Below are 23475 nucleotides of genomic sequence, written 5' to 3'. Positions count from 1 at the left end.
GAATGCATTTGAGTATCGTTCCAGGTGTGCCCAGGCCAAAAAAAATTGGGCATCTGAAAAGGGTGGGTGTATGCACACAGGTGGTTCTATCAGCTTGCAAGATCATGTCATTCAGTTGGTATGTACATTAAAATTATAATACATAGTTGTTTATAGTTGTTTAATTTACCACTTAATGTTTATTTTTTAATGTTTGTTAATAGTTAGAGGAGTTTGGTCGATCTATATATGTAGATGAGGTCTTTCAGCAAACTCATTTACGAAAGGATACTGGTCAATTTGTCGATGATAGATCTAGACGGACACATGTTAGACCATTATCTTGCATATTTTTTTATTCTTTAAAATGTTTATTATATTTATGGAATAATAATTGTTTATGAATTACAGGAAGAATTTGAGGCTAGACTATCTCAAGCTAGATCTGATGTTGCATCAAGTGTTGGTGAATCCCAACTCACTCCCTTAGACCCTGCTGAAGAATAAAGACTTAGGAGTCGGTGTTGGGTTGCAGCTATAGGACCAAAGCATAAGGGACACCTTTATGGTACTGGAGACCTTGCTCATACTTACAAATGTGGAAATGACAACTTCATGCAGCATACACAAGGATCTTCCAGTCGCGTTGAAGATGCTGCAGAGATTAACCAACTGAGGGAAGAGTTGTGTCAATCAAAGGAAGAGATGTGTGTGTTTTAGTCAATTGTCCTTTAGTTCTTACATCCTGAAGCGCGAAACATTATCCATCAACAACAACAACCTCACCAGCAGCATCAGGACCAGCACCAGCACTAACACCAAAACCAACAGTAGGACCAACACCAACACCAAGCAGAAGACTAGCAAGCAGATGACCAACACGAACATGATGACCAACAAAGACACTCTCCTAATGACTACTTTGATTACTGACTAAGCAACACAAAATTACTATTGACAATCGACATTGAAGTCTTTCATTCTTTACATTTGTTTTCAATTTAAATTAATGATTTATTTGTCTATGTTTTGGATTTATCAATTTTACTATTTCTTAATTATAAGTATGTATTAAATTCAAATTTTTACGATAAATAATAAAATTCATAACATAATTGCTAAATTTTCAATCATAAATGATAAAAAAATAATTGAAATAATAAATTATTTATAAATTTAATTTTTGATGGATTTTCCGTCGAAAATAATTCTTGGGAAATTTCTAACGGACAAATTTGCCGGAAAAATCCGTCGAAAATTTTTGACAGAAAATCTGTCGAAAATAATCCTGGGAAAATATCCGACAGACATTTTCTATCAGAAATTTCCCACAGAAACTTTCCGTCGGAAATTTTCCGTGGATTATTTCCAACGGATAACAAAAAATCCATCAGTTAAAATATCCTACGACCTTTTTTCCGACGGAATTTTGTCCGTCGGAAATCCATCAAAAATTGACAGCTAGCGACGAATTTTTAACGTTTCCGATGGATTTTGGCCATCGAAAAAATGTTTTTTTTTTGTATATATATATTAAAATTTAGACTTTCATAAACTAATATATTACAAAATATAATTTTTTTTTTTACTTCCATAAAGTAGTCAACTTAATAATTTTTACACAAATATTATAAATGTTTAAATACTCATGGAGTATTAGCTACCAAAATAATTATCAACTCTTTTAGGGACTTACATTTTAGTCCTTGATACAAAAATAAAATGTACATAAGTAATTACCTACAAATTAGTTATAAATATTAACTTTTTTTTTACAAATTATAATGCGATAAATGACTGATGGATGTGTTGCTAATATTTTTGTAGTTAATTGTAATTCATAAAATTATAAGCACTAAAAAACAAAGTTTAAAATAAAATGACTAAAATAAATTAAAATTATAAATCTTTTTAAAATAAATACCACTCCCAAACTATGAAAACTAAAAGTTATGAATGAATTATGAAACTATACCTATTTAAAAATATTTTAAATAATAATACTAATTATATTTAAATAAAAAATAAAACAAATTTTTAAAAAATTTAAATTAATTAAATTACGGATTGATAATTCGTAAGAAACATACGGATTGACAATCTGTATGTTACTTATGGATTGACAATCTATATGTTACTTAAGGATAGACAATCCGTAACTTACGGATTTATAGAAAAAATATATATAATATTTTTCAGGAACTAAAATATGGTTAAACAATGATCAATCAAATATATTGTGTTATTTTTATTGGTTTAAACACTTTTTAGTCCTTCAAATTTGGAAATTTATATTTTTAGTCTTTCAAAAAAGAATTTACTTTTATTAATTTCTCAAATTTTCAAAAAAAACTACTTTTAGTCATTCTCATTCCTTGCGTTAAAGGTGTGACAATTTGTTACCGTCAAAAACATTTTTTAAGAATTTAATTATTTAAAATTGATTTGTGATAGTTTAAAACAATGTAAAAAATTACAATAATTCTACATCTATATTTTAATTTTTCTTCTTTAATACCAACTAAATACTATACAAGTCAAATATTTTGGCGATTTAAAATGGCCAGAAATTGTTTTTCAAAAATAAATTAAAAATAAATTTTGGTGGTTAAAAATCGTTACAAATTGTGAAACCATGAACACATTGAACCAAGAGGGACTAAAACAAATGTTTAAAAAAATTTACACACTAATGAAAAAATTATTTTTTTGATGACTAAAAAAAATAATTACCCATATTTGATGGACTAAAAACATATTTATGTCTATTTTTATTTGTTTCAATTTTGTAACAAATATCAGGTATAGAGACACCCACGAAGAGAAGATAAATGAGATAGAGTAAGTCAATGGGTATATCATGCACAAGCGACACGAACGATAAGACTATTAAATCGCCATGATACTTATGGTACATGGTCAGAATTGACACGATCGACACAACTATTAAACCACCATGATACTTGTATTACATGGTTGGAATCGACATCAATCGACACGACTATTTTAACTTAGTCAAAAATATTATTTTCCTTTCTCAATTAGAAGTCATAATTTAAAAAATTATATTGGCGAATTTTAACTTAGCCAAATAATACTTTCTTTTCTCAATCAGAAGTCGAAATTTAAACAATTATATTGATGAATTCTAACTTAATCAATTATACATTCCTTTTGACAAATCATCAGCCACAATATGAATTAATACTAATGGTTTTAACTTAGGCAATTTTATATTTTATTCATGTTGGATCGACATATGTACGAGCAAATAGTTGTTATCTTAACTTAGCCAATTTTATATTATATTCGTGTTTACTACTTCTCTTCGTGCTTATACACACTTGAGGCTGAGAGATTGCGTACCTCTTCGATCGAATGTCGATCGTCCTCACAACTTCAAGCCTTTTCGCACTTATGCACTCGAGGCTAAGGGATTATGCACCTCTTCAATTGAATATTGACTAACCTTATCACTTCAAGCTTCTTCATGCTTACGCACTTAAGGTTGAGTGGTAGTGTACCTTTCCAGTTGAATGGCGACTGTCCTCACTACTTCAAGTTTCTTCGTGCTTACGTAGTCGAGGCTAAGGGATTGTGTACCTCTTCAACTGAATGTTGATCTTCCTCACCACATTAAGTTTCTTTACACTTACACACTTGAGGCCGAGGGGCTGTGTATCCTCCTAGTTTTTATTGGGTCAACCAAACTAAGGCCCATTGACTCGAATGTCAAACGTCCCAATCAAAATATGATGTTACTATATAAGTTATATCGGACCTAGAAAAGGGGATAGATTACACTTTACACTTGAATGTGTTTGGTCTAGGTCTCCTCTCTTCGAGGCACAATTCAGCCAAAAGAACAACATTACGAAAAATTAACAATGAGCAAATTGTGTAAGTTTGAAGCAAGGTTGTTGTAAGATGAAACATGGAGAAGTGTGTGAAATAATACTTGGATTGAGTAGACATGCAAATGTGAGAATACTTGTTAAAAAACCTAGTTGAGAATACATAATTGAGGACTTGCAAAAGTGAGAATACCTAGCTGGAAGAGTGAGAATACTTAATATACATATGTAGAGGTGACAATGCTAGATTTAGGGACGAATTAGGTCTTTATGGTTACTTTTTTGTAAAAAATGTTACATGGAAGGATCGAATTAAAAAATAAATACAAATTTAAAAACTCAATTTTAGAAAATAAGAATATTTCACAAACCTAGTTAAAATAGTCAAATAGTTCATGGACCTAGAGATTAATTTAAAAAAATATAGAAAAAAAGAGAAATATATTTTGGTTTTAACTTCTACTTGTGGCTAAGGAAGCAAATTAGTATCACTCTGATTAGTTGATCTACATAGTTCATGAATAAGGTTAGACTGAACTTTTAATTTTTAGGCGAATAAAAAAATTGTAGGTTAGATCGAGCTTATAAAATGTAAGCCCAAAAATTACTAGTCTATTTTAGCTTGATATTACTTAGGCTTAAATATGTCTTTCATACCTATTATATAATTTATTTTAATTTTAGGCTAATATATTTTTTCATTCACATAAATATGGAAATGTTAGGAGTTCGTCCCTGCAAAAAATTTAGTATTTTTTTGTCCTTACAAAATTGAAATGTATTATTTTCCCCCCAAAGTAAGTTTTAGACATGTGAACCTACATACATTGATTTTTACATCGATTATATGCAAAACCAATGTAAAAAAATCACATCAATGATAGTTATATGCATAACTAATGTAAAAAGACATCATCGTAGGTTCGGATTTACCCAAACCTATGTCAAGACCAAAAAATGACACATTTCAATTTTGTGAACATGATAAGCATACTGAAAATTTTGCAATGGCGAATTCTAAACATTTTCATGTTTATTAGGATGAAAAATATATTTTAGCCTTGATTTTATTTCTGAAATTTCACTTTTTATTATTTTTACTACATGAAATTTTAGTGTTTCATATTAGTATCTATCATCAAGCAGAGCCAGTTAAGTGAAGACATGACATTTTGTTAGTTTGACACAACATCACTTCAATGATAATGTAATACTCTGTTAGTCTGTAAGTCACTATATAATGGACCTTGATTGATGGTGGGTATTACAATCAATCATAAAAAATTCCAAGTAGTTAAAAACAAAAAACAATTTGAAAAATCAAAATGGACTATATTACACGTACAAAAAACATATTTAAGTTGTATAATCCCCATACGTAAAATTTATACAAATTTAGGCAAAAAAAGAAGACTACTTGACCCAATTTGATCGAACCAATGGATCAGACTATCAAACAAATTTGCAACTCATAAAAAGTTTGGCTTGTCCCATCTTTGTTTTTCACGGTTTGGCCCACTCGGCCTTGCTACTTAATTACCAACTTTAGTCTTAGGTGCGTAGTTATATTAAATATTTGTCAGATCCTAATTTGCTACAAGTAAACAAAAAAAACTATTTTATGGCTTATCGAGCTCTTAAAGAGAGCCCACTAGATCAAAAGGGGACAACAATGCATAAAAAGGGAAAAAAGGGAAGTTATTTGGGCATTAATGCACAGAGTAGCATGGATCCCGAGGAAGGAAAATAGACCAATCAGATTGTGCCATTTGGCCACGACGTCAGAGAAGAGAAAGGGGTCACCATGTAACCCTTCATTCCATCACTCTCTCACGTTTCTTCTGCCTTTCTCTCTCTTCTTCCTCTTCTCCATTTTTCTTATTTTTCTCCTACAAAGCCTCGCTATTCGTCTCGCCAGTGACCATGCAGCTCACCGGCGAGATCTGTAAATGATGTTATGGTTCTTTTCTTCGGTGTTCTCGCATTCCATCATCCTTCTCTTCTTTTTTTTTTCTTTTTTTGTTTCTTCTTCCTTCTTTCATTTTTCGTCGAAGCTAGCACACCACTGTGAGCCACTTTCACGCCATCGCTGCCGCCACCATCCTCGTGGCGGCCTCGCACTGCGACGCTATGCACCAGTGGTGCTGGGGAGGTGCATCGCCCTTCGTGGTGGCTTCTCCTTTTGCAGTGCCGGTTTAGGGCTAGGTCATCTAGGGTTTTTTCAACCCTGATGCCTAAATGCTGGTTGGGCCAGGTCGCCCTGACCCAGTTCCAACCCAACCCTAAAAAATGTAAAACAACAACAACAACAACAACAAAGATTGTTGTTTACACCACCATTTTAATACATACACATTTTTTTCTATTTTGGGCCTTGCCTATTTTTGAAAGTCTGTAATTAGATACAAACGCTATTCACACTGCATTTTTCACAGATGCATTTTTTGTTTTGTTTTGGGCCTCGCCCATTTATCGTGGAGTCTGAAATAAAATGAATTTTACTATTCACATCGTTATTTAACACATGCACCTTTTTTATATTGGGCCCAACTTGTTTTTTATGAGTCTGATACAAAACTGATAGTTGTGCCCCTTCTTTATATGTACACCCCTGCCACTTAGGATGGTTACCAGGCCCGTCATGTCAACACTTCGTCAGTGTTGGCTAAGTCAAAGTCAACCCTTTGACTTTGACCAAAAAACAAAACAAAGAATAAAAAGTAAAAGGGATAGAAAATAAAAATAATTATACACATTAGTGAATAACTCTATATTTTATTGTATTTCATTATTGTGTCTATGTTTATTCTTCAATGTGATTTTATTTATATCATTGTCTTGTTAATTAGTTTAATTAAGAATGCATTGTATGTATCTCATTATTCATTTTATTTTCCACCATATTTTAATCTTACATCCTTAATTACTAAGTGTACTCCTTACTTCTACTCTATCACATTCTATTCCCATTCTATTTATTCGATTTCCTATCACTATATCAATTGTTTATTTATTTTTGCAAATCTACATTAACATTCTTCTTTAATACTCCTTTACGTTCCGTGCACTCCATGCTGAGTCTTCGACCTTCTTGGTGGTATTTCAATAACATGAGAGTAAATTTTGTAAATAACATGTTGGGTCTCCAACTTGCTTGAGTTCACAAAGTTTACCACAAAAGTAAAAATCTTTTCAAAAAAATGGGAACATTCTCAAATATATAATCCATCAATGTTACGCGCACTCCATGCTGGGTCTCCAACTTGTTTGGTAGTGTTTCAATAGAATGTGAGTAAATTTTGTAAATGTGATGCTGGGTCTCCGACTTGCTTGACTTCACAAAGTTTACAACAAAATAAAAAATCTTTCAAAAAAATAATAACAATAAAATAAAATCAACCCAACATCCAAACTCTTTTTTTACAAAAAACTACGTAAGTCTGATTTTCTCATTGCACTTGAGGATATGTAGGAGCGAGGGCAAATCCCTTGTCGACCCAAAATAAACTAAAAAATAAAATCCTTTAAAAAAAATCATAAAAATAAAAAAATAAAAATTTGATTTCCTTTTCTAAATAAAAAATATAATGCATGTTTTCAAGGGAAGATAAGTAATTAAAAGTCACTTTATTTTTAGCGTACTCGATTAAAGGTTGTCATTTTCATGACAGACACGCGGAGTGCTAACACCTTCTCCGCGTGTAAACAAATCTCGAATTATTTTTTCTCAAATTGTAGACCAGTCCTTATCCTTTTTTGTTTTTTCGACGTTTTCCTTAAATAAGCGTTGGTGGCGACTCCCCAAGTTTTCCATTTTTGGAACACAATTTATTTATTTATCTGAAAATATTTTATTTCGCTGTCCCATCGTGGCCCATGTTACGACAGGTATTAAATATTCAAAGAATTTTTTATTAACTACTCAAGCATGATTGTCTTCCATAAAAAATAAATGTGATTTTTACAAAAAAAAAGAATAACAAACACAAATAGATTGAGATAAAGTAGATATAATGAATGAAATAATGTGATTAGAAGAGAAAAAAAACAAGAGACGTCAATAGAATATTTTGGCCTTGATTTTATCACTTAAATTTCACCTTTTTATTATTTTTACTACATGAAATTTTAGTGTTCGATATTAGTACTGTCATCAAGTAGAGCCTATTAAGTGATGGAATGACATTCTTTTAGTCCAATAGAATATGGTATGATGTACACGTTATGATGTACACTGTTAATGAATTACAAAATCTCATTGTTTTAAAGTTTGACTCTTATCTTACACCTATCATGAGTTGTAATTGATTGACAATGTAAATGTTTTTTAAACTATTAAACATAATTAATTTACAATTTGAGAATATTAAAACAAACTCTTTATTGATTAAAATTTATTAAAAATTATAAAATTTTATAGCTTGCATTTCTTATTTATAATTAATATGACATTGGTCTGAATAATATCTTACTCAAATTCTTTAAGTAAGGTCTTGAATTCTGGATGAAAAAAAATATTGTTGAAAAGAGGAGATCTCATCAAAGATGATCAATCTCATAGAGATTACTCATAAGCAAAACTAGTGGATATTTGCATCAATAACATGATAAAAAAAAGTGTCACTTATTTTTTTATAATTTCCAATAAATTTAAGTCAATAATAAATAATTCATTTATTCCAAAATAAGTATCATATTTAAATTTTTTTTTCTAAAATAAGTGTTGCATTTGATTTTTTAATATAATATTAATTTTTTTTCACTAATACTCCTATTAGTGTTATTTAGGTTTTCAATATAATATTAATGTCAAGATTAATTTTATAAAAATTTTATTCTCTTTCCTTAATTTATTAATTTTATATTTATATAAAATAACTTAGGAGGACACTAATTTTAAGATACTAAATTAATAATAATACGTTAGAGAGACTATATTTCTCATGCTCTTAGAGTAAAAATAATATGCATGGATATAGTGTAAATATTTTTTCATTTATAAACTATAATAAGTTTATTGAATACTAAAAGTCACGTCAAAGAAAGATTTTTAATTGACTGACTGTATAAATATAACATCTTTTATCCTGACAGTGAATATCCTTTAAAGTCAAAATTATAATTAAACTTAGTTATTGAAATTTAAAAGATAAAAGTAAAAATAAGATTTTACAATTTGAACTTTTCTATTTTTTTATTTTAAGAAAAAACATTAAACTAAGTGGATAAGCAACAGCAGCAGTAACAGAAGCAAAAAGGTTAAACCCCGAGACAAAAACCTCAAACTCAAAACTAACGACGACCCACCGAACCTAAGCACACAAACAGAGAGTTAGAGACGAAATCCTCATCTCACCAATGGCGAAGCTGAAGACGAGCATTGATTCATCGTTCTGGGACTTCAACGTGGCGTCCCCTCAGCTGCACGAAGGATGGGTCAAGTCCGTTCCGGGCGACCCGTTTCCGTTGGACGGCTCCGTCGCCAGCAGAGTGCTCCGGCCACGACAGCTCTCCGTCATCGGAAACGGGTTGCCTCTTCCCGTCATCGTTCCCTCGCTCTCTCCCACTTCGCCCAAGGACTTGGGTTCCTTCTGTCTCCAGTCCCTCCTCCTCAAACTAGCTAATCCTCGCTGGTATCTAACTAACCCTTTTTGACCCGAGGGTCCGTTCGGTAGAGTGGAATGAAAGTGAATTAAGATGAAAATTTTAAATTATAGTATCAAAGTGTGGGTAGCACATTATTTTACTGTTCATTTCACTTTTGTTTTCTGCTCTGTTTCACTGCAAACGAATGGAGGCACTACTTGGTCATGAACTATTTTTTTTTTTTTTTTTTATGATTGTGACCATTTATGCAATTTGGTTGATATTGGTGCCAAATGTGGTCTGCGGCATTTCACAATTGGGAGTTTGGGTTTTTTTTTTTTGTTTAGTTCTGAAGGAAAAGAGTCTTTGTTTTTATTATTATTCTGTTAGGGTAAGTTTATCTAGAAGCACTTTTAGGAGAAGAAAATAAAAAAGAAAAAAATAAAATGAGCTTCTCTCGTGTAGCTTTTTTAAAAGATGATTTTTAGCTTATGGAGAAGTTCTTTTCTTCTTCTAGAAGTGTTTCTGCATAAGCTTACCCAAACATACCCTATAATTAGAAGAAGAGTAAGTGTTTACAAATTTAGAAAAATAATACACGGACACCAATCTGCAAGGTTTTAAATTGTGACTTGATATTGTGGACAAATGTGACTGCATGAGCCTTGACTTTGCATCCAAAATGACAGTCGTGGACATTTTTTGGATACCTTCCCAATGTGCTATTAGATACCTAGAAAGAGATAAAGATTCGGTGGTTTGAATCTTATGGAGTCCTTTTGGATTTTTAGTGATGAGAAGGGAAGATGTCTCTTTTTTGAGTTCTATTTTGGAACTGGATGTGCTTTGGGTTGAAAATGAGGTAGAAGGGGAAGAGTGGTTTTAATTTTCCAACTTCCTAGGGTATATTTTTTTTTAAAAAAAATAGTTATTTTGAGGCACTGGAGAAAGCTATTTGTTTCTGCTGCTTCTTTTTTAAAATGTGAGTGATTAAGGTCTTTAGTGTTGGTTATATTCTTCTTTTTTTGAGTACTTATGTAGACAGAACTAAAATAAAAACTTTTATATGAAGTAGAAATTGTTTGATAATTCTCATTTGTTTTTAGCTTAAAAGAGATGGTTTGAGGATTAAGTAAGTACTTAAGGGAGTGTAGGTGTAACAGAAGCAAAATTGGCTCCTGTAAAGTAAATAAGGGTAAAATAATCTAAATTGTTGACGAAAAAGCCAACAACTAATATTCTAGCATATTCATGATTTGTTATGCATGTGCATGTAATGTCAATCCTTGATTTTCTTACCAACGATTGAGATTACTTATTTTACCCTGTATAATGAATTGCTCACCTTAGAGGAGTCTGATCCCATAGAAGCTGCCATATACATAATAGATAATAGAAAAGAAAAATGGGGTTTCACTGCTCCTAGTTGGATAGTAAGATGTTAGTGTAAAGGGTTCAGTTGAACTCTTTCTTTGGGTTCTCTTATACTTTATTCATGTATCTTTTTCTTATTATTTTCCGATAAATGTGAGTAATATATACAAAACATTAACATCATTTTAAATTCAACTCATCAATGTACTTATACAGCTTAATTATAACCAATACAGGTGGCTTACCATGACTGGACAGTTTCGTCCCAGGAAGCTGATTGCTGATGTTAAAAATGAGATCTCTAATGCTGAAGAATTTGATCTCTCCACAGTCAAGGATGTTGCGAAGCATTTCATTAACAAGTCACTTTATTCTTTCGGGTTAACCTCACAATTCGCTTTTCCTCCTTCAACATCCTTGCTGCTTGCTATAGAAGGCCATGGTGAAAAAGAAAGATTGCGCAGCAAAGTGATGGTTTTTCACAAGGCATGGATTTACCTGCTTGTTATAATTTTTCATTATCTGCTGTGAAATATTTTCCTGTTTGAATCGAAAATCAGAACACTTTTTTTTTTATTAATTATTATAAAAATATCACCTTGTTTTCATTTGTTTCTTGTTTTCAAATATTTGAATAGGATATCATCATAAAGCTTATCATTATTCAACTTATTTCATGGTTTCCTTTAGGTAGTCTCACTGACAGACATGCAATGTGATTAAAAAGCTTAATTGTATTCGTGAGTATGTTTGTCTTTGTTGTCATGTTTTGTTCTATCCTTTTAACGTAGTCTCACTGGTATGAAGGATTTATTTACCTTGTCCTTTGTTTGTACTCCATTCCTCTATTGAGCTGTCTTCATTCAGTAAAATGAGTATGTTTCTACTTACTCTTTTATCTATTTTTCATTAGAACTCCTTCATTCTCATGTGTATATAAGTATATTCCTCATCTCAATCTTTCTCTGTTATTGCATGTCATGCTTTTCTTTCATATATAATGAAGCATCTGAAAAGACAACATTCCTTGCAGCTTCCTGATCATGACCTTACGTTGGAAGCAGCATGGCCTCAATTATTTGTTGACCACAAAGGAAAATATTGGGATGTCCCTGAGTCTTTATCTGTTGATTTGTCATCCCTTGTGTCCGAATCTGGATTGCGATACCACATTGGGATGCATAAAAACAGTGTTAATCCCCAGGCAATGAATGCAACCAATGGTAACCCACCACTGTCTCTACTGCCAGGGTTATGTGCGAAGGTTGCCGTTAGTTATGAGAAGATCAAATACTTCTGGAGAGATAAGGGTGCTGCAGAACAAGAGAATGAAGAGGCGCTTCCATATGATGTGCGCCTTAAGGAACCTCATGCAGCAGTATCCGGAATTATTGGTAATTTCTCTAGATTGATGTGGTTATTACTGTTTGAGATGAGAATAAGTATGTTTACATAATGTCTCAGTCACTCTTTTTCATATTTGCAGTATTTGTTTTTACATGTTTCTTCATGTAATTGCTTTCATGCATACAACTTGTTTTTTTTTTTTCATTTCCCCTTTTTGTTTTCTTTCCTTTTTTTCTTTCATTTTGTTGAAATTATATGGCTCAGGTAGGAAAAAAAAGCAAAAGGGAGGAAAGGATACTTGCAGTACAATAAAATTATATCGATAAGCATGTTATGTTGTGATGCAAAATACAAAGCATTAAGAAATATAATGAAATACAAACGTTACTCCTTACAGATCATTTTGAGATCCTCTAAATTATTCTAAATTGCGATCAAGAGTCAAGACATTATAAGATATTTTCTATTAAATTTATTGTACAAGCAAAATCCAAACATGTTGATAGCGAGTGCTTTGTGTACGTAAGTTACAAAAAGTAGGCAGTTTTCATATATGGATACGAATGCATTTAAAGAATGCTTCACTGGATCATATATATTTCCCTTGATTAATTGATTTCCTTACTAACATTTTTTCATAATTGATGAATTGATGGATGATAGCTGGGCAGACAAGTTTGTGGAAATTATTTTATACTAAATTGTTTTGTTGCTGGTTCATAACACATTGTAGGTAGCACCTTTGCTTCCTGGATTTGGAATGGAAGGAGCTTGTCTAGCATTGATTCCAGAGAAGATCCAGAGGTGTCAACAAGCAAGAGATCTCGACATAATGCTGATTTGTTTGGCTCAGTTTGCTACTCCTTTCAGCATGGCAAATTCACAAAAAAATATGGGGACTTAACCAGGGTAGATGCTCGTTTAGATATATCTTCAGCTTCAGCATTTGCAAAGAAGATTCTGAATGGTTCCAGTAGTTCAACTGCTTATGTTAGTGAACAACCATCAGCCTCACCCCGGCTGAATTTAATCTTTCAACAGCAGGTACATTTTTTTCCCTCTTGATAAGAACAAGTATCTCCTTGTGTACATTAGTTTGAATGTCTTTTAATCAAGAACAAGTTTTAACTGCAAAACATGTTAATTGAGTAGGAAGAGTATTACAACAGTTCCCATCTGAACTGGTGTATATATAGCTTATCCAATAAAAGGAAAAGTCGAAGCTAAACATATCTATCTATTATGATATACAAAAGTTGAGACTCAAACTTATTGAACTTCTATAATTTAGCCACTTAAAGAAAATTTACAATTTTTTTTTCTCGGTTGGGTCCTTTTCATCTTTCTTTTAACAACTCTAAGTCTAAACCTTGTATATGACTGTAAATTGATAACTTTAATAACTTTAAACTTTATACATCCATGTCATTTTCAATAAGTCTCATTATGTCATTAACTCAGTATCATTACATTGGAAACCTATACTAAATTATAAACAAGTTGGAAACTAGTGTTTTAGGTTGCAGGATCAACTGTAATTTGTGCCATCGAAGGTCTTACAAAAGATTGTGTTTCTGACAGTCTTACATATATGTCACATAACTTCTCATACATTTGTTTAAGTTCAACAATGCTTTCATTTATTTTTCCTTTAATTCTATAGGGTGTATCATTACTATCATATGCGTCAAATATGATTTAAACTTCAATGCCTAGCCTTTTTTGAGTTTTTAAGATTTTATAGATTTTTGTTAGGCTTAAATATGTTCTAAGTCCCTCAAATATGAGGTCAATTTTTTTTAGTCCCCCAAATTCAAAACTGAACTTTTTAGTCCCTCAAAGTGAAAAAAAAAAAAAAATACATCTTTTAGTCCTTCCCTCAATATGGCATTAATGGGATGTGCGACTGACAGATGTTTTGCAATTTGTGGTGGTGTTTAGCCACCAGAAATTGATTTTAGCATTTTTGAACATCAAACACAATTTCTAGAATCTTGTAAAGAAAAAAAACTGCAATGCATTCCAAAATCCCAATTTCCAGATTTACACAAATCTGTTTTCTAGATTCACAACAATTTGAAACTCCCTTGTGAAACCATAAAACCCCCATCAGATTCCACAAATTCAACACTTCCAAATGTTTCCACAGTATGCTCTTTGCAATCAACCCCTCATCACTCATGACTACGATCTGGAGCCCCTTCCTCTTAATCCCATTCCCCAATGGCACCCTCCCCACCGGGGGCGCCTTTCAGAAATTAGGACTCGTGCACTAGGGGATTGAGAGAGGCTCATACAGAACACTTGATGAGATTGAGGAAGTGGAGGAGCACTTTTGTAATGCCTACTTTGCGAACGGCTATACGTGCCACCATGACCTCTGCCCCCGGAACGGAGATGTGGGGTGGTTCCAGTGCTGACACAATAAAACCCTCTAGAGCTCTGTGTGCAAGGGGGTTAGACTCTCACAAAATCACATCTCTCTTTCTGAATTTCAAGACATGCACGACCATTCCCCTGACCCTGACTGCCTCTACCTCTTCCTCATTCATGTCTCCAACCCTTTTCTTAAAACAATAATTAATCAGACCCTTAATGTATGAACACCAATCAATACAAAAATACGGTGAACATATTGATCAAAGAAAGGGGCCAAATAGCATAGCAGCAAATTTGTGGAGTTGTGGTTCGCAGTGTTCTCTTGTCGTTTTTTTTTTCTTTTCAATTGATTCTGGCGGTTTTACACCACCAAAAATTGTTTTAAAATTTAAAAATCCAAAATCAAATTCTAGCAGCTATATAAACCGCCATAAATTGTGAAACATTTTGTCACCTCACACAACTGGTTAATGTCGTCTTGATGGAAGGACTATAAAAAGCATTTTCCAACTTTGAGGGTCTACAAAATGCAGTTTTGAATTTGGGGGACTAAAAAAGTTTGACCTCATATTTGAGGAACTTAAAACATACTTAAGCCTTTTTTATATATTTTGTAGAGTATAATAGTATTTGATCAAGCAGGTATAGATTTAGCTCATTTGGTTATAATATTCATGATTATCATAGTAGGAACCGAAATTGTACACACCTAGGCTTACATTATTTAAGCAAACATCATGTTCTGAATACTGTAGCTGATTCACTATACCTATTATGATTCATTCATATAGGAAAAGAGAATAAAATGTTTAATTGTCCACTTGTAGGTTGCAGGGCCAGTTGTTTTTCGAGCTGATTCCCGGATTGCCCTCGAGTCTTTCGCCAGGAAAAACGGTGTGTCAGTTGAGGATTTCATTTGCAGCCTGAGTTACTCCTTGAAGGATCTTGAATCTGGAAAGATCGTTGCTTGGTACTCTCCAAAAAGAAAAGAGGGAATGGTTGAGTTTCGCATGTATGAGTTTTAGAAGAATGCAACCTTCACATTTTTGTAACTTGTGCTTAGAGACCCTTGAATGCAAGAAGCCCCACATCCACATGTTGCTTTAAAAGATTCATTTATTATTTAACATTTGATCTACTGAAACTCAGCATCATTGATTTTGTAATGCCAAAAAGTTTAGTTAGTTGCTTTGTTTTTTATTCATCTTTAGCAGCAGGACTAGCAAAGCCAGGTACATTTGACATATAAAATTCAAAGGTGAATCAAGATAGCACGCTTGAGATAGGGTGTAATGGGAGTTGTTATTGGCTCGTACTCCACCTTGAAATTATCTTTCTACCCCCAACTTCAAAATTCCTCACCCCTCCCTCTTCCCCTTCTTGGCATCCTTTTCCCCTTCTCGTTCTTACTTCTTTCGACTACCCGGCCTTTTCCCTTCTCTTTCTCCTTCTTCATTTTCCTTCCCCTTCTCCTTCTCTTTCTCATTCTCTTTCTTCCTCCCCAACCTAAACAAATGCTTCCCTTCTCATCCCTAACCTTTTTGTTCTCCCTTTCTATGTGCCTCCTTTGATTTTTTTTTTTTTTGGGGGGGGGGGGGGGGGGGGGGGGGGTGGAATCATGATTTTGTTACTTTGTTTGGGTTTTGAACATCACAAACGGAATCACAATTCTACATTGAAACCATAATAGAATTGTGATTCCATTGTGTTCTGACATGAACCACAATGGAATCACAATTTTGTTGTTTGTTCTAGCATAAATTGTGGTTCATGCCAAAAAACACAACAGAATCGTGATTTTGTTGTGGTTTTCAGTATGAACCAAATTTCGTTGTGGGTTATTAAAGTTTTTTATTATTATTTTTAATAATTATTTTTTTTGCTAATTTTATTAATAGTTTAATTGTTTTTCCTTTAATTTCAGATGGCTTAGACCAATCATGCTTCGTACTTGGTTGGACGCGATCCCTCTAATGAGGGCCTAGGCCCTTTACTTGAAGGGGAGGATGTTGGAGAGAGGCATCAAAGGATGACTGCCTCAGCACGTAGCCAACGACATTCGTCAGTAGAGCTAGAGCCAAAGCCAGAGTTAGAGCCACAGGCAATGACACGTGCATTTAACAGGATCATTGGACCTCCAGTTGGAGGAGGTCTAGTTGATTTGTCATTGATCCGATCTTACAGGGACCATTGTGTTGGTCATATATGGATTCGGCAGCCTCGTCCTTCCACCTGCCTATCGGAGAGATGACCATCACTCTGAATGATGTGTCATGTCTCTTGCACCTACTTATGACAGGCAGGCCCATTGATCATTCCTCTTCCACCTTCACTAGATAGGTTGTGAAAATTTTGGTCATGACTTGCCTTGGCATTCTGATGAAGGAAGAGGCTATAGCGACGAGAACCACAAGTGCTAGGGTTAGGTTGATGTGGCTAGCAAACCTATATCATCGATGCGTCTAGTCAAGAGCGTACATGTGGGCTGCCATAACTTATCTTTTAAACTTAATCACCAGTACAATAATTGTCGACAAGTCATCGATCCACGTGTACATTGTAACGATCCGCCTCGTCGCTACGATATCACCACTCTAAACCGCGAGAATTTCAATTTTTAAATGAAAACTCCATTAATTTACTTATGAAAAATTTAAGTAAATTTTTTTTCACGATATACATTCCCAAACGACGCACAATTGCTTAAATGAATACATACATACATACATACATATATATATATATATATATATATATATATATATATATATATATATATATATATATATATATATATATATAGGCATAGTAACTCAGTACGCATCATTCACATAATGGAAAGTAAATTTGTTCATACATACACCTAAATCTATAATTTACATCCTCAATTCAAAAAAAAATTATGTAACCAACTACGAAAGAGTTTATTAACAAAACACACCTCTCTCCCAAAATAATCTCAATGTCATAACGTCAGTTTGACGGCTCCACAAAAGAATCTCACTTCTCGTACTCTGTTATTCTGCTCTCACGAACAAAGGTTCGTGTTCATCACAGGTACCAACCACACGGTACAAAAATTGTGAGGGGTGAGTTTATCATAAAACAAGTTAATACAAAAATCAAATAATCATAATTATTAAGAAAACATTATCAAATACCATAAACATCCATTAGTCCAATATACACTCAACAAGTAGTCGTCATTCATCCATAGTTTCAATCAATCATGCTCAGTATGATACATGCACCTGACTTCAACTCTCAAATGCAATGTGATACCATCCCCAAGGAAATAGTCTAATCGTGTCCACACAACACTCTTACTTAGAAAAATTAGGCAGTAAGTGTTGAGGTCACCCTGTCATGCACAGGCAACTCCCCTCCCCCCTCCCCCTCCCCCCCCCCCCCCCACACACACACACACACACGATGATCAGCCAGAGTCTCAAGAGAGTTTCAAACCAAGTGACATGCCCCCAAGTACAAGTATTTTTTCTCATAAAAAACTACGAGTACTTTGAAAACCTAATAAAATGTTTCTATCATAGTTTTCTCTCCAAAAATGCAAGTATGCTCTACACTTACTCTTCTAAGAGATCTTGTATATTAGAAAGCTTCTGACTTGTGAACAACAACGATCTTCTTTATCTTAGAACACCATTTGTGAGACTGGATTGCATCTTTATCTTAAAGGATGACTTGAATATAGGACTCAAATGCTATAAAATAAATACGTTTAGTTGAACTTAATTTTAAAAAATAATTGCTTAAAAGGCTTTAAATTATTTGGTAAGTAAGCTTATAAATTAATTTTACCAAGCATACATTAGTGCTACAAAACTTCACCTTGCTACAACAACATGAAGACACTCACGAACTTTAGTGTCCAGCTCATGTGACATGATCGTGGTAACGATTATTAACATTGATAGAGATACAAAATTCTCACTTTCAATAAAACAAAATAAAAAGATTGGGTATCAAAATACAAAATCTTTAAACAATATATGAGGTTAATCTGTATGTTCCCCAAATTATATGGGAAAATATTTTGTCAAAAGTAAACTAAAACGAACATTCACCTACAAAGAAAAAGCAATAATACTATTAGACACTACTCGATCTCTTTTAAACCCTAACATGCACCCCACATAGCTTGGTTACTTCATTATTTGAAGGCATGTTATTAGTGGAATTTATCCTCGGCAGTTGCATTTCAAACTGCATGGATTTTGGCGTTCGAAATATTACATTTATTTTATAAAAATTATAAATAATTATGTACTGTTAACTGCACCTGGTGGTGCAGCAAATGAAATTTTACCTTATACTATTGGAAGGAGTAGAGCACAACAGGCATCTTTATAAGTAGAGTTTTGAATCAGAAACTACCTGGGGAAAGCAAGTTATTGTAACATAGAAAGATAAAATTTTAACACCAATGAATAAAAATGGTTTATTCTACTAAAAATACATTTGTCAAAGATATATCATAAAAAGGATTGCTCCCGTTTTGTCTCATACAGTGGCAAACCCTACTCAACCACGGCCAATAAGTCACTTGCTTTACAGAAGCAGTGTTTTGCATCAGTCCCCAAATCCACCTGATAAATTAGGATGACAAAAGCATTTGATTAGTAATGGCATTAGAATGCTTAATGCTATCAGTTTTAATCAGGTAAGTTGTGACTTTCTTTTCTAGTGACCGAAAAGACAATCACATTGCTAACCAGGCAGTGTTTGAACAGAAATATTCAATTCATCAATGCAATCACAAGTATTCACAAGAAAACAGTAATTTATAACTGGAAACAACAGCCCTAATAAGTTGCCATTATCTTTCAGGAGACTGAAAGGAAAGGACATGACAAAGAAAGAGTAGAAAAGGCAACAGCATAATATAATGAGGTCAAAACCCAATTTGTGAGTACAGTTTGTGCACACAATCATTGCCATGAAAATTTTGCATGAAATGGAGCTGGAGAAAGAAGTGAGGACATCAATGTCCAATAAAGGAAAAGAAAGTAAAAAGATTGTTTCATAATTTGTCACAGGTCAAAGACAATTTCATCAAATATATCGGACATATCACCTTAAAAATAAGATGAAGTTTTAAAACGTTTTCCAGACAAGAGTAACTTAGCATCAAAACAAATATGAGATATAATGAAGACAAACAAGAACATAAAATGTTTTGGCATGGCATTTGTTCTAATCTTGGCTACCCCATGTTTGAAGCATGTGGGTCAGAAGTAAGTATTTTCCCCAGAAGTTGTTCTTCTGAATTCTGATACATATATTCCTTTGGTCAGTGATTAATTCACCAAAAACTTTTAATAGATTTACAACTTTGAATACTATTAGATACATAACACCTATAAAATAAATATTTAAAGTCCCTTACCTCATAAGCATTCATGTCAGTGAATAGTACCTGCGAAAGAAAAATTATAGTTTACATTTGGAACAAATTCCAACAAGCTCAAATGATTCAAACAATTCTAGATTCTTTTTTTCTCTTTAAATTTAGATTACTTGAACCAAAGCAATGCATAAAAATCTTTGTTACATTTATTCAAAATATTTCCTACTTTGGATTGTAAAAATATTGATAATTGATGATTTTCACTTAAAATGTGATTCCATCTGTTTTTTTAGTCTTTTGGTTAGGATTTATATCATATGTATGTATCTTGTGTGCATATAAATTCAGCTGCCATCCTCAGGTAATTCATAAGCTGGTCTGCCCATTAAAAAGTTGATATCAAATCTTCAATATGACCGAGTGGCTTTAGTTTGTTCTTCGTCAAACCACAGGGTGAAGCTCAAAGGTCTCTCTTCCATGACAGAGCATGTTACATATAAAAAATAAAACCACATGAGCTTCACCTAAAAGCTATAGCTTTTAGGAGAGTTGGTCCTTAAAACATTAATTTATGATGTAATTGTAAACTTGGAACTAGGATTTGTAATTGGGATTTAAGGATTAATTATCAACAATTCTAGAACTCATGGTTACTTGCTTTGGATGATTCTTGGGATGTCCTAACCCTGGTTAGATTCCGACTTTATATTTGAATCACCTATATAAGCATATTAACAGCCTCAAGGATGTTAGTGTATCAACGAAATTGAATATTGACAATTTTTTAGATTATTCTTGTCTTTTGCCCATTTCTAGTTCACCTCCTTCATGGTAATTAAACTTGTACCTTTGTTCCAGCCTTTAGTTCTCCAGCCTCAGCACCAACAGTTAGGATCTGAAACAAACATGAAAGAAATGATCATATTATATCCAAAACACACAAAAACAAGAGAAGAATTAACAGACCCAAAATACCAAAGTTATCTATGTCTACTTACTTCTCCCACAAGATATCGCTCAAATTTAACAGCTGACTTGGGCAGCAAAACTCCACCAACTGTTTTCTGGAGCAAAAAACAAGCACAAATCAGCTATGCAGGCAGTGCACAATGGCATCAAGTATACTGGGGCTGAGGCAGAGTTCTCAGTCTCAGCATCAGCAAAGCATTCTTAATTTCTCACAAGCTTCAAGCATATAGTGAGATAAAAAATATAATGTCAATGGCGAGTGTCACAGGATATTAGAGAAACCACCATTTCATAGCAACCAATGGCTGAAGAACACTGTCACCATATAGAGGCCAACCACAAGCACAAACTCTATTCCTTATAGCAGATAGATAGCCACCCTTATGCTATGTAAGCTTGTGTGACCAGTGCAACTGAACCTTAAATAGGACTCATTTGGTTACCCGTTATCTGGTCAACCATATTCTTCTAACAACTCCATTCATGCTTTCATGTTAATATAGAGAAATTTATTTGAAACAACTCAGCACTGGCAAAACAGCATCTTCAACTAAAGGCTGATGATTAATGAACCAACATGTCAACAACTAACATGTATCAAAAAATAACTTGGGAAATTCTCATGAACTATGGGACCGTTTGTTTCACGAACTATTTATTTATTCCCAGGATCATGGGATTGGGAAAATTTATTCCAATGATTGTTATGAGGTAATAAAATAATTATTGCAAGATATATCACACATTTTTTGAAATATTCGGGAATAACATTCCCATGTCATATTCCTGGGAAAGGATTAGACATTAGAGAAATAGTCCGTGAAACAAACGCCCCCTATGAAATTAGAGCTCAGAACTAATACCTCCCAGCATCATGATAGTCTGCCATTCTACATAAATGATACATATAAGTAACCCTTTCATCAAATTAAGTCACCTACTTGGCATCACAGCATTACATCTGCATTTCCTAAATAGGCTTTAGAGCATATCTTATACTCTATAACTTCTACTAACAAAATTCCTTTACTTCTGTTCTTTAGCTACTAGCCTACTATTACACGTGAGCATAAAAACAGCCAACTTATAATGACACATTTAAATAGAAATTACCTATCCTAAACAGCACCATTGGGTCTCACTAACAGGTGAACATGGATGTTTTAGTTTTTACTGACACTGACACAACAGAAAACCAAGCTGAGGACATTGTATGAAGAAACCTCAGAATATCTTTTAAAGCACTTCACATGTGCACAAGTGGCACCAATATTCTGGAGCACATACAAAGGAATATTCAATTGATAATACATTAGCACACCACCAACGTAACACAACTCGTTATTGTAATACAAGGACAAAAAAATTCATTTCATGGCACAATCTTATCAAATTTCTCAAAGTCACATCAAAATGAAAGTTAACCAAATAAAGAAGGCTCACAAAGGAGTTTAACATTCAGCCTTACATTCTGATAAAGACCATAATAATTAGTACATGTGCTAGCAATTCCAAATTTCCAAGATTTAGAAGCCATCAAATGGGAAAATAACCAATAGTTTGAATCTGATATACTATAAGAATAAGAATAAACAACACCCCTAGTAAAAAAGATTTGGTTTTTGGATAAGTATATAGCATACATCTGATAGCTCCTCCAAACGAACAAGAACTCTATCAGCCTGAGGTACAACCTGCAGGCCAAAATCATCAAAACTTAGACGCAACAAAAATTGAACTTTTTTAAATTTAAAATATGGGAAATGAAAAGGGAATTAGTGGGTTGGTGTAGGCTACAACTAAAACCAATTCCAAAAGCCTCTTCAGAAAAGGAAAAGAAAAAAACCTTAGTGGGTTCCCATTTTTTGGTAATTGCATTGATCTTCAGAGAGCTCCTCTGCAAAACTGCATGAGACCCAGACGAGAAAAGGTTAAGAAATTGTATAAGATGTTGAATTTGGTGAACAAAAATGAAACTTTAGGTGAATTGAATATACATACATGAGGGTCTCTTGTCAGAGAAAGTGATGGCATTAGTTTTGTGTAGGAAGGGAGTTGGTAGGGTGAGAAACGTTGATGCCATGGATAAGAGTGAAGAGACCAAACAGCAGTTCGAGGGAGCAAAGAATGGATTAAGGAAACGAGGTTAAACCCTCTTAGGTTTATCTAAAGTGTTGCTAAAGGCCAAAGAAAAGACAAGGTGCGTTCCCAAAAAATGTATGGAAAGATTTGAGAAACTACTAGAACCAGACTTTAAAGAAATAATTTTCCGTTTTAACCATTAGTTTGGTTTAAGAGAGATAAAAAAAATAGAAAATTATGTAGATAGGAAAAGTCATGAGATAAAAGAAAAAGATTTTAAATTGTTTGAAATAAGAAAAACATGAAAGGAAGATAATAGAACGACGGAATTTTTATTATTTATTTGGTTGAAAAGAAGATAATCAGACTCTATTTCAAAGTGTGTGAGTTGTTATAAATTTTTTGTATTTGATTATCACAAAAAAATATTAAAAATAAAAAATAATTTTTATTGAATAAATAATTACCTATTTGAAATAAATATGAATTAAAAAAATATAATATTAATATCATTCTTGTGTTTCATTTTATTTTAAT

At 33.1% G+C, this 23475-nt stretch overlaps 2 protein-coding genes across 2 annotated transcripts; one reads left to right on the top strand and one right to left on the bottom strand.

Annotated features, from left to right (window-relative positions):
- Positions 1–9087: 9087 nt before the first annotated feature.
- Positions 9088–15812, top strand: LOC114418825 (protein TRIGALACTOSYLDIACYLGLYCEROL 4, chloroplastic-like). The gene is made up of 5 exons (XM_028384347.1): positions 9088–9466; positions 11030–11279; positions 11827–12187; positions 12874–13184; positions 15347–15812. The coding sequence occupies exons 1-5, from the start codon at positions 9192–9194 to the stop codon at positions 15542–15544; spliced, it is 1395 nt and encodes a 464-aa protein (XP_028240148.1). The 5' UTR covers positions 9088–9191; the 3' UTR covers positions 15545–15812.
- Positions 15813–18865: 3053 nt separating this feature from the next.
- Positions 18866–23076, bottom strand: LOC114418824 (10 kDa chaperonin 1, chloroplastic-like). The gene is made up of 7 exons (XM_028384345.1): positions 22858–23076; positions 22703–22761; positions 22500–22550; positions 20886–20951; positions 20735–20782; positions 19927–19956; positions 18866–19126 (listed from the first exon to the last, which is right to left on the bottom strand). The coding sequence occupies exons 1-7, from the start codon at positions 22937–22939 to the stop codon at positions 19058–19060; spliced, it is 405 nt and encodes a 134-aa protein (XP_028240146.1). The 5' UTR covers positions 22940–23076; the 3' UTR covers positions 18866–19057.
- Between the last annotated feature and the right edge of the window lie 399 nt (positions 23077–23475).

The sequence above is a fragment of the Glycine soja genome, chromosome 7, assembly GCF_004193775.1.
Source record: "Glycine soja cultivar W05 chromosome 7, ASM419377v2, whole genome shotgun sequence".
In the NCBI taxonomy this organism is placed as follows: Eukaryota; Viridiplantae; Streptophyta; class Magnoliopsida; order Fabales; family Fabaceae; genus Glycine; species Glycine soja.
The sequence above is the reverse complement of the archived record's forward strand: the minus strand, read 5'-3'. Positions and strand labels throughout refer to the sequence as shown.

Bases quoted from the DNA above. Each gene is read 5' to 3' on its own strand.
- LOC114418825 (XM_028384347.1), top strand. From the start codon at position 9,192: ATGGCGAAGCTGAAGACGAGCATTGATTCATCGTTCTGGGACTTCAAC. The intron at 11,280-11,826 runs GCATGGATTTAC...CATTCCTTGCAG, and splicing joins AAGTGATGGTTTTTCACAAG to CTTCCTGATCATGACCTTAC. The intron at 12,188-12,873 runs GTAATTTCTCTA...AACACATTGTAG, and splicing joins AGCAGTATCCGGAATTATTG to GTAGCACCTTTGCTTCCTGG.
- LOC114418824 (XM_028384345.1), bottom strand. From the start codon at position 22,939: ATGGCATCAACGTTTCTCACCCTACCAACTCCCTTCCTACACAAAACT. The intron at 22,551-22,702 runs GTTTTTTTCTTT...TTTGGCCTGCAG, and splicing joins AAAAATGGGAACCCACTAAG to GTTGTACCTCAGGCTGATAG. The intron at 19,957-20,734 runs GTACAAGTTTAA...TTTCTTTCGCAG, and splicing joins AACTAAAGGCTGGAACAAAG to GTACTATTCACTGACATGAA.